Source organism: Bactrocera neohumeralis, chromosome 3 (assembly GCF_024586455.1).
Source record: "Bactrocera neohumeralis isolate Rockhampton chromosome 3, APGP_CSIRO_Bneo_wtdbg2-racon-allhic-juicebox.fasta_v2, whole genome shotgun sequence".
NCBI classification, from domain to species: Eukaryota; Metazoa; Arthropoda; class Insecta; order Diptera; family Tephritidae; genus Bactrocera; species Bactrocera neohumeralis.
In genome coordinates, this window is record NC_065920.1 from 9,599,104 (window position 1) to 9,609,228 (window position 10,125).

The 10,125-nt window shown below is 34.3% G+C and overlaps 4 protein-coding genes across 4 annotated transcripts; 3 read left to right on the plus strand and 1 right to left on the minus strand.

The window, feature by feature from the left end:
- Positions 1–325: 325 nt before the first annotated feature.
- LOC126754058 (uncharacterized) lies at positions 326–1,752 on the minus strand. The gene is made up of 5 exons (XM_050465929.1): positions 1,605–1,752; positions 1,377–1,530; positions 1,207–1,313; positions 970–1,147; positions 326–909 (listed from the first exon to the last, which is right to left on the minus strand). Coding segments are annotated over exons 2-5 (870 nt in total). The 5' UTR covers positions 1,378–1,530; positions 1,605–1,752.
- A 53-nt stretch (positions 1,753–1,805) lies between these two features.
- LOC126754056 (EGF domain-specific O-linked N-acetylglucosamine transferase) lies at positions 1,806–4,391 on the plus strand. The gene is made up of 3 exons (XM_050465927.1): positions 1,806–3,451; positions 3,518–3,735; positions 3,791–4,391. The coding sequence occupies exons 1-3, from the start codon at positions 2,408–2,410 to the stop codon at positions 4,215–4,217; spliced, it is 1,689 nt and encodes a 562-aa protein (XP_050321884.1). The 5' UTR covers positions 1,806–2,407; the 3' UTR covers positions 4,218–4,391.
- Positions 4,392–4,480: 89 nt separating this feature from the next.
- Positions 4,481–6,149, plus strand: LOC126752851 (phosphatidylinositol-glycan biosynthesis class W protein-like). The gene is made up of 3 exons (XM_050463847.1): positions 4,481–5,384; positions 5,911–6,054; positions 6,109–6,149. The coding sequence occupies exons 1-3, from the start codon at positions 4,574–4,576 to the stop codon at positions 6,147–6,149; spliced, it is 996 nt and encodes a 331-aa protein (XP_050319804.1). The 5' UTR covers positions 4,481–4,573.
- Positions 6,150–7,288: 1,139 nt separating this feature from the next.
- On the plus strand, positions 7,289–9,398 carry LOC126752968 (phosphatidylinositol-glycan biosynthesis class W protein-like). Its single transcript, XM_050464021.1, has 2 exons — positions 7,289–8,396; positions 8,466–9,398. Exons 1-2 carry the CDS (start codon positions 7,529–7,531, stop codon positions 9,143–9,145), a joined length of 1,548 nt encoding a protein of 515 aa, XP_050319978.1. The 5' UTR covers positions 7,289–7,528; the 3' UTR covers positions 9,146–9,398.
- Positions 9,399–10,125: the final 727 nt, after the last annotated feature.

The following is a 10,125-nucleotide window of genomic DNA, read 5'->3' on the forward strand; positions in this document are numbered from 1 at the left end:
AGTATCGTGTTAGAGTCGAAAATTGTTTCGGGATTCTTAAAGAAAAGTTTTGTAGTTTGAAACAAATGCGGATAAAAATAAAAGACCGAGAGAGTCAAACATTTTTTAATAAATGGGTACTTGTGTGCTGTGTGCTGCACAACATACTCTTGGAAGGACGAGATTCTTCACACTTTGAAAGGCAAGGTGTCGAAGCCATGGATGCCAATATGATGCTATTGTTGTATCTACCCCCGAACTAAAAAGACAAGCACTATACAATTTAATTTTTCAATAAAAATTCATATTTTTGTTTTAATAACAAGTAAGAAAATTATTTATTTGTTTATTGGTTATTTATATTATTATTTTTATACTTCATTTCAATTTCTAATTTCCTTATTCTTTCATTCTGCTCCAACTCCATTTTTTTAAGTTGGAAATCGTTTTCGATCTTCTTCTTTTCATTTTCATGTTTGTTTGCTTCAACTTGCTTCATCCAATTGAATTTTTCTATTTCAAATTGAAGCGGTTTTTGGAAATCGTTTTCGATCTTCTTCTTTTCATTTTCATGTTTGTTTGCTTCAACTTGCTTCATCCAATTGAATTTTTCTATTTCAAATTGAAGCTGTTTTTCTCGAAATCTCATTCTTTCAGCTTCTAATGTTGCCAGTTTGTCAATGGCAGTGTTTTGGTGTTTTGGCTTAATTTTTTTTACAATCGGGCTGGCCGCAGATGAGGCAGATGCCAATACAGATATGTCATTTTCTTCCTGCGCTTCGGGTTCGGGGTCTTCCAAATCATCCACAACATTTTCTATAGAGTCGAGTTCCATTGCAGAGGAGCTCATTACCACCACCTCAGCTTCCCTCTCCGTAGCAAAAATGTCCGCTAACTGTTTGTAATGCGGACAACTTTTAAGCACTTTATCTGTAATAAAGCAAATCAATTTAATTCCAAAGTTGATATTAAAATATATATAAAATCTACCCATCACAGTCCGCTCCACAACGCCATCCTCTACTCCAGCGCCCGTGGAATTTAGCCAGTGGTCTGCCGATTTCATTTGGCTTTTTAAATAGCGAATCTTACATTTTAAGATGTTCCACGTTGCTTCAATTTTTGTCGCTGCAAGCAACTTACTGTAATAGATTTTCGCTGTTGGTTTCTGAAATTAAAGGAGATGTAATTAAATCAAAATAAATAACTAATGTGTCGAAAACTAACCTCGACGTTTCGGTGATTCTGCATATAGGACAGCACGGCTTTGATTTCGGCTTCCGTCCATTTTTTCACCTCCTTTTCTCGCCGGCGCTTTCGAATTTCTGTAGACACTAAAATTATAGTGTAAATAAATGACAAAAAATGTATATTTGTTTTGTACTTTATCTTTTTACTTACTTTGATGATTTTTGTTGATTTTTGCAGATTTTTGATTCTTTTTGTTGCTTTTGGATGCTTTTTATTCTGGTTTTAATGGAAATGCCGTTCGCTTAGTTTTTATTTATTTTTTGTGCTGCCATTTAGTAAAATTGCAACGACTTTCTAACACTGGAAATAAGCAAACAACCACATAATCTGTAAACAAGGGTCTAGGTTGGTCAACTTTGGTTATTTTGTCATACCGCATTTTGTTGTTGTTTACTTAACCACATAACCCGATAACCACCTTATCGTGAAATTAGTGGTGAAGTTTGATTTTCTAATCTTCGACAAATACTTTTCTTTTGAAATTTTCAACAGATTAGTTGGCAACGCCGATTTTATCTGCATATTTCCGATTTCCAAGTTTTTCATCTTTTTCGATGTAAACAAACGAAACAATAACAAATTGTACGCATTTGTGCTTCGTGCATGTACAGAAAAAAACAAACACGATTCAACAACTAAACGAATTTAACTAATAAAACGACGCAAATTTCACAGACAGCAAAAAAAAAAATAAAAGCAATTGTATAAGAAACCTGTTTTCACGTTAAAGGTGATGTTGTTAGTCAGCTCCACTAAATCGGATATGCTCTATGCACTCAGTAGTTTAGTTTGATTGACAGTAACAACAAGAAGATCTAACTAAGCTGAACGATGGTGAGAGCCTAGAAGCAGATTGCTTACTTGCAGGCATTTTAAAGTGAAAAATTCAACTATACGCAGTGCAATTCTTTTGAGAAAGCATAAAGAACAGCTGGCGGTGAAGTCAGCAGCAGGGAATTTGTTATATGCAACAGCTGGTCAAGGAAACCGGCTTTTTATGCACGATAACCTTGGCGAATTGACATTCACCTGTATGGATCGTGTACCGTCTTAAATAAACAATGCTTTGCTGCAACTACAATTTAAAGCAATAGTAAAAGCTGGCGTGGCAAACAACTAGCGGCAATTTTTTCGAATGTACTTAAATAGGAAAGTTATATAAAAAGAGCTGTGAAAAATGTATCTCAATTATCTTATAATACTCAAGCTTCTAAGTCAACTCACATATACGTGTGTAAATGCCGAGTTTACACCGGGATCTATGCAGCATACACCAATACCTTTGCCAAATTTACCAGCAGAGCATTTAATACGCTACCTTAATACCTTCCCGCAAGTACGTGAACATTGTGTAAAAAATGAAGATTGTCTACGCATAATCCGTAGCAACGCCTCCACGAATAGCTTAAATGACGAATTAATACCCACATTGGACACCTTAACCGCGTGTTGGGGTCATGAACTCGACTGTGATGCGAATAAACGTTTTCAGACGCCCACTTGTCCGGGCGAACACCACGGTTGGGTGCAAAGCAAAACTGCACAAGTGAATACATTTTACAATCAAGCCGATTTTGGTTATATACAAAATCAAATTAACGAATTGTCACTTATATGTGAGCCACATTACATCACAGATTCCTCGCTAGAATGTAGCAAGTATCTGCGCTTTTGCCGCGGACGCAATTTGCTCTTTGACTTTCGCGACCTAGCGCAACGAAAGGAATTAATACGATATCATATGGATGTACTGAAACCACACCAGTTGTTAGGACATTGCCAGTTCAATCGTACACGTTTAGAGGCCGAATTGGACCACATGGGTGCACTGCAGTCTTGGGCGCCAGAATTACGAAATTTTGATGAACTACCCACATCACTAATGACAAGTGGTGCGTGTGATTTAGTCATTGATACGCCCACGTTTATTCTGAAAATCGATGCTACTTATAATATGTATCATCATTTCTGCGATTTTTTCAATTTATACGCATCGCTTTTCGTGAATCAATCACACCCGCTAGCGTTTCATACAGATTCTCGCATTTTGATTTGGGAAACATATCCCTACGATTCGCCATTTGCTGAGACATTTAAGGCATTTTCGGACAATCCAATATGGACATTAAATGATTTTAAAGGAAAACGTGTATGTTTTCGGAATGTGGTGTTGCCTCTTTTACCACGTATGATATTTGGCTTGTTTTATAACACGCCTCTGGTAAGTTGATGATATTTGCGAAATTTTACTCCTTTTATTTACTGTAACTGGCATAAATTCTTTCAGATTCATGGCTGTCAAGGTAGCGGTCTGTTTCGTGCCTTCTCCGAATTCATTTTACATCGCTTACAAATACCTTTCCGTCCACCTAGACCACAAACTAAACTACGTATTACATTCTTATCACGTCGCACAAAGTATAGACAAGTTTTAAATGAGGATCAGTTGCTTGAAGAAATCGGTGCGAACAGCAGCTATCACGTGCAACGTATTTCGTTTGAAAGGTTTTTTAAACAATATTTATTAAGGCATTATCTAATTATGCATTTATATTTTCAGGGGTCTCTCCTTCAGTCAGCAATTGGCTATAACGCGGAACACAGATGTACTTATAGGCATGCATGGTGCAGGACTAACCCACCTGCTTTTCTTGCCGAATTGGGCTACAATTTTCGAGCTGTATAATTGTGAAGACCCTAATTGTTATAAAGATTTGGCGCGTCTGCGTGGCGTTAATTATATTACATGGGAACGTGAAGAGCTACTCTATCCGCAAGATGAAGGTCATCATCCGCAGGGGGGAGCCCATGCAAAATTCACAAATTATCGTTTTGATACAAAAGAATTCACACGACTTGTGACAAAAGCCGCCGATCTAGTATATACACATAATGAGTACCAGAAATTTCAAACGCAGCAAAATAACAACCATCCAACCACTCATAGTGCGGGCGAACAGATTTTACAGCCAAAAGAAGAGCTGTAGAGGTCTATATATGCAGTATTTTCGAAGTTAAGTAATTGTGATTTTGAATAAAATTTAAGTGGTAAAATAATATAAATTTTTTTATATTATTTTGTAATTTACCTTTTTTAACTAAAATTTTTATCTGACTCATCATCATTATAATAAATTTTTTTTTTAATTTATTATAGTAAAGGTAACACTATTTTTGTTTTTACAATTTGGTAGTTGCTTTTTTTACACATTGTGTTTTCATATTTAAATTCTGTAAGCAGTGAGAAAAGCAAGACATAAATATAATGTGTGAGAGAAAATATGATGTTACAGTTAGTTATCACCGTATGATTGGAAGCGGATTGAAAAACTAAGCAGAAATCATGGACTTTGGGGATGATGATGAAATTATAGTTCCAATATGGAATGTAGAAGCCGAAGTTCTTCCGTTTGAGGACTACGATTCACCCGCGCCAAAAATAACTGTAACACATGCTGAATCTTGGGAAATACTATACCACGTGTGGTTTATATTAGAGTCCCTGCTGGCCGTTATATTTTTCTTTGCGATTACGCGCGTCTTTGGTCAGAAAACGCCGCATATAATTCACCCCGATTCCATTAAGCGATACCTCTACGAATTCCTATTTATTCTTGCGCCTACAGTGTTATTTGTAATTGTGCTACATCATTATGTTTATGCTGTAATTATCGTGTTCGCTATTTCTGTAATATACGCATTATTTATGATTTATAAAACCAATGCACAACAACGCTGGTACATTACGGGTGGTCGCCGACCCTTCATTTTGACATTAAATCGTGCTACAATCTACTTGATAACAGCGCTTTGTATATTAGCCGAGGATTTTCAATGTTTTCCAAAATATTTTCAAATGTCGCATGGCCATAGTATTGGCTTAAAAGATGCGCTAGCGGGATTTTATGTTTTTACAATGGCGACCGTTGAGCGAAATAAGAATAAAATATATGGAGTTAGACGCACTTTAACGGCGCTAGTGCTTTTGTGGTTAGGCGAGTATGTCGGTTCAAAATATATTATATATAGCCATGATGAAAATGTATATGGCGAGCATTGGAATATATTCGTTACGTTGGCACTGACAAAATGTATTGGCACTTTTTACTGTTCTGTGTTTAAGTCACGCAGTAAACAGCTCTATGTCGGAGGGGGTAAGTTTAGAAAATTGTGTGATTTAATATACATATGTATTTAAAATAATCTAACAAAATATGTACTATTAAAATATTTACTTTGCAGTGCTTTTGATTCTACATCAGTGTGCTCTACGAGTTTTCTCCGATAATGTTGTTTTGGATTCAGATTATGTACGTGACAATCTATTCAGTCAGAACCGTGAAGGCTTGCTATCACTTCCTGGTTTTGTAGCACTTTACTTTATATCCGTTTACATTGGTCGCTGTCTTCGTGTACAAGATATAATTTTATCCTACTATGACGTTATACACAAAGTAAAAGTAATTGGCTTAACTTGTGTGACACTTTGGATATTGGTGTTTAGCTGTGCCTTCACAATATCCATTTCACATATTACCTGTAATGCTGGATATGTCTTATGGATTTTAGCAATGACACTAACTATGACCTTTGTATCCATTGTTGTTTTTCATTTAGTTATAAATACATTGTGGTTTTTAGATAAAAACGATACTTATTATGAGATATATTATGGAACAGTATTGAAGACTTCGGATATACCACGTTATAGAGACCTTTTGCCTATGATTGTAGAGGCAATAAATAAGAATGGATTTTTATTTTTCGTGTTAACTATTTTAAGCGCACGCCTCAATGTTATTGTTAATCCCATGATACTGGATGGTAGATTTGCTTTCTTTATGTTATTCAATTCTTTGCTTTTTGCAACTGGTATAGTTTCCTTATTACATCATTTTAAATTACGTATATCTATATAATTGTTAATTTTTGTATAATTTGGAAGCATATAAAATGTTAGCTCCACTATATCGGATATTAAATCAAAATATTTCATTTCCTCGTAGGAAAAGATAAATATTTTGATGTTAGTATACAAAGCAATTGTAAAAATTTTGCATATTTTATTAATTTGGTTTATCCTAAAGTTAAACTGAATAATGTAAAATATTTGCTATAAAGACAAAATTGTTAAAATTATATTAGTCTTAGGATTAATTATTTTTTTAACAGAATTTTGTTAGTAACTTACATTTTTTGCACAGTTGAGTGGTTTTCTAGCATTTTGCATACTTTCAGAATGACATATTTGCACTATTTTATACACAATAACTGGAACATTTCCAAAATGCTTAACTTTGTTCAAAATTTTAATAAAACTAAATGACACTTTTAATTTGATGTATGACTTCTCACAAGTATGAAAGTATGTATATATGAATGCATATATGTAAGTATGTATGGTTTGACTTTGCAATGTGCATTTCAGAAAAACTTAAACAAGAAAAAACTTCGGTTGCGCCGAATCTATAATACCCTTCACAAATACAAAAGAATCAATTTCAAACTTGATTTTGAAAGTATGCATGTATATCGTTAAATAAAAAGGTTCCATCAAGGACACAATTTCTATAGGTTAGTTTGTATGGCAGCTGTAGTGGTCCGATCTGCATAATTTCTTCGGAGTTTGTGTAGTAAGTAAAGATCAAGGCAAAATAAACAAGTGATTTAAAAGTGAAAAATAAAAATTGAAATAAATTCATAAATTTGATACAAAACGGAATTCTGTTAATTTAAATTTTTGGTATTCCCGAGGATATAATCACAGTCACATAAGAGTCCTACGTGTCTGGCAATACCTGAGCAGTGTTGTTAAACGATGCTCCCTCGGTCCCTAATTATTGAAACAAAAGTGAGGTATGCGAACTGGTTTACGTATTTGGCTACTTATAATTAATTATTATAGGTCAATATTATTGTTTATTATTTTTACAATCATTTCTTACTGTTTAATACAACTAGCAAGCAAATTGAAGAAATACATATGAATATAACATTTTTACAAATGCGAAGACAATTTTACCACGATACTGTGAAAATCACCACAAACTGTGCTGTATTATCAGCGAATTATTTTGTTGCACACTGCTCATCAGCTGTATTTATTTACATTTAGGAAATGGGATTCGTTTCAGCCGTTGGACTGGTCAATTCGTTGCTGCAAATTTATTGTTTAATATCATCAACTTTAATAAAACATGTAAATACGGATTGTTTGTATACAGTTCTACGATAACAACAAAATTGTTCGTGTGAAAAGCTATCGAAGTAAACTAACAGTTTATTATCACTTAACAAAATGGCACGAATTGAAAGAGCAGGCAGTGAGTTCTGCGCTATTGGCGCACCAGAACCACAGTGCCTCTGTTCGAAGAAACAACAATTTTTGAATATGATACAAAACGACGTCAATATAGATTCAATATTAATTAAACATCTCACTGGAAAATATGAAATACCATATTGGGAAACATTTTACCATGTATTATTCATTCTATGTACGATTATGCCGGTTGTATTTTTCTTTGCGATTGCGCGCATTGCCTGCCAACAGTTGGAAAAGAAAACGCCTGTCGGTTTTTTCGGGAAGTTTATAATCGAATTCGTAATAATTGTTATACCCACAGTGTTGTTTGTAAATGTGCTAAATAGTTATGTTGGTTATGTGCTCATAGTTTTCGGTCTTTATGTTTTGGTGACATTATATCACAATTATAAAACAAAAACACTTAAAAATCAGTGTTACAATTTGGGCGGTAGCAGATCATACGTTTTGACTTTAGTTCGTGCAATTATAAATTTGCTTACAGCGCTTTGTATACTGGCAGTTGATTTTACGTGCTTTCCGAAAGATTTTCGAAAAACACGACGTTATGGTGCTGGACTTATGGACGTTGGCATTGGATTATTTGTTTTCGCAATGGGCGCCGTATCGCGACCACCAAAGAAACCTGCAGACTTTCAACGTGTTATGTACATTGTATTGCCGTTACTCTTTTTGGGTCTTTCGCGTACTCTAATTATATTACATATAAATTATAATCAAGATGTACATGAATATGGACAACACTTGAACGCTTTCTTTACATTGGGGCTCACTAAGTTATTGGGTTCCTCACTTAGTGGGCTTGTAAAGAGCGGTTCGGCACATATCGCCACTGGTGCGGGTAAGCAATACATTAGCAAAAATTTTGTAATATAAACTAAAAAAAAAAAAAATTATTTGTATATTATAGTAATCGCGGTCATACACGAATATAGTCTTCAGTTTTACATATCACAATTTGTTATGGACGGTCATATCCCCCGAGATGCTTTTGTACCAGCGAATCGTGAAGGAATTTTCTCACTGCCCGGTTTCGTTGTTATATATTTGATATCAATTGTGATTGGTAAAGCTCTACGTGTTAGCGACGGTCTTGTGAGCTATAAAGTACTGCTAAATAAATTACGAGCATTTGGCTTAGCGAGCATTGGACTTTGGCTGATTGTAATTAGCTGTATATTTACAATTTCAATTGCGCGTGTTACCTGCAATTTGGGCTATATAGTGTGGATTTTAGCCATAGCGCTAACTATGATTTTTATTTCCATGATAGTATTTCATTTGGTTTTAAATATAAGTTGGTCAACTAGGGACAGTAAGACAACAGACGAGACTTATACATCAACGGCGCCATTACTAGAATCTGCATTAACTCCGAGTGCAAATATACTACCCACGCTAGTGGAAGCAGTAAATAAAAACGGTCTAACGTTTTTCCTATTAGCCAATGTGCTTACGGGTTTTGTAAATATGTTTTTAGAGCCAAGTGAACGATATGATAACGAAAGTATTTTTATATTAACCATTTATTTGCTGATATCGATCGGATTCGTTCAACTACTATATCGTTTTAATATTCGATTAGCATAATAATTTACATATCGTGCACAAACAAGAAGAACTCTTTAAGTATATAAAATAAAATTGTGTTATATTAACATGTAAATAAATATGTGTGTGGATTTTATCTACGTTATATCTGTGAACAAAGTTGTGGCTGTATTTATATCTATTGTAAAAATTATTGTATATATTGTATTTAGTGACAGAAAATAACAATATTGAAAAGCTAATCTTCTAAATTAATAAAGTTGTAAAACGAACTGTGCTTAATTAATCCTAAGCTGCGTAGTAATTTTTATTTCTGCTGCTTAAGAATACTTTTTCACTTCGCTCCAGTTTGAATTAGCTAGGAATGTGAGATATATTCACAAGAACTGTATATAAAAGCTGGATTACTTCAGTATTGAAAAATCTAAATAAGCATGAATTATAAATTTGAAGAGAAACGGTTGGAGCTTTTTGGGCCGATAATAATGGTTTTCTCTGTCCTCATGATGTTATTTTGTTTAACTTAGTACTTCGTGGCAACGGTATTTATAGATTACAAGTTTATTGCCGTAATCCGCCTATATAACTTTCATAATCTACCCCAGCCTACGGTCACATAGTTTGTTTTTGAAAGTTAATGTAATACATTAAGATTTATGACATCGATTACACAAAAACCAGGCAATACCCTCAGTGTACTTCAACACACCGATTATAACGATACCAGCCAATAGATTTAGTGATAGGGTGATAAGAGCAAATTAGCTTATCACCGTCAATGAAACCCAATTGTCTTGTAGTTTTAGAAACTTTACCTAAATATAGGGATAATTAAAACAAAAAAAAATTAACTTCGGCTGCACTGAAGCTATAATACTTCTTAGGCGCATTCTTGTAGCATAAAAAAGTATAAAAGGAATTTAATACTGATTTTTGTCGGTCAGTTTAAAATGCAGCTATATGCTATAGTGATCTGATCCGATCTGAACGATTTATTAGAAGATTGTAGCGCTGGCTTG

What these genes read in the sequence shown, in the direction of transcription:
- LOC126754056 (XM_050465927.1), top strand. Translation starts at nt 2,408, where the DNA reads ATGTATCTCAATTATCTTATAATACTCAAGCTTCTAAGTCAACTCACA. An exon ending in TGTTTTATAACACGCCTCTG is followed by an intron (nt 3,452 to 3,517) that starts GTAAGTTGATGA and finishes AAATTCTTTCAG; the next exon opens with ATTCATGGCTGTCAAGGTAG. An exon ending in CAACGTATTTCGTTTGAAAG is followed by an intron (nt 3,736 to 3,790) that starts GTTTTTTAAACA and finishes TTATATTTTCAG; the next exon opens with GGGTCTCTCCTTCAGTCAGC.
- LOC126754058 (XM_050465929.1), bottom strand. An exon ending in AGAATCACCGAAACGTCGAG is followed by an intron (nt 1,148 to 1,206) that starts GTTAGTTTTCGA and finishes CTTTAATTTCAG; the next exon opens with AAACCAACAGCGAAAATCTA. An exon ending in TGTGGAGCGGACTGTGATGG is followed by an intron (nt 910 to 969) that starts GTAGATTTTATA and finishes GCTTTATTACAG; the next exon opens with ATAAAGTGCTTAAAAGTTGT.
- LOC126752851 (XM_050463847.1), top strand. Translation starts at nt 4,574, where the DNA reads ATGGACTTTGGGGATGATGATGAAATTATAGTTCCAATATGGAATGTA. An exon ending in ACAGCTCTATGTCGGAGGGG is followed by an intron (nt 5,385 to 5,910) that starts GTAAGTTTAGAA and finishes ATTATGGAACAG; the next exon opens with TATTGAAGACTTCGGATATA. An exon ending in TAATCCCATGATACTGGATG is followed by an intron (nt 6,055 to 6,108) that starts GTAGATTTGCTT and finishes CAACTGGTATAG; the next exon opens with TTTCCTTATTACATCATTTT.
- LOC126752968 (XM_050464021.1), top strand. Translation starts at nt 7,529, where the DNA reads ATGGCACGAATTGAAAGAGCAGGCAGTGAGTTCTGCGCTATTGGCGCA. An exon ending in ACATATCGCCACTGGTGCGG is followed by an intron (nt 8,397 to 8,465) that starts GTAAGCAATACA and finishes TGTATATTATAG; the next exon opens with TAATCGCGGTCATACACGAA.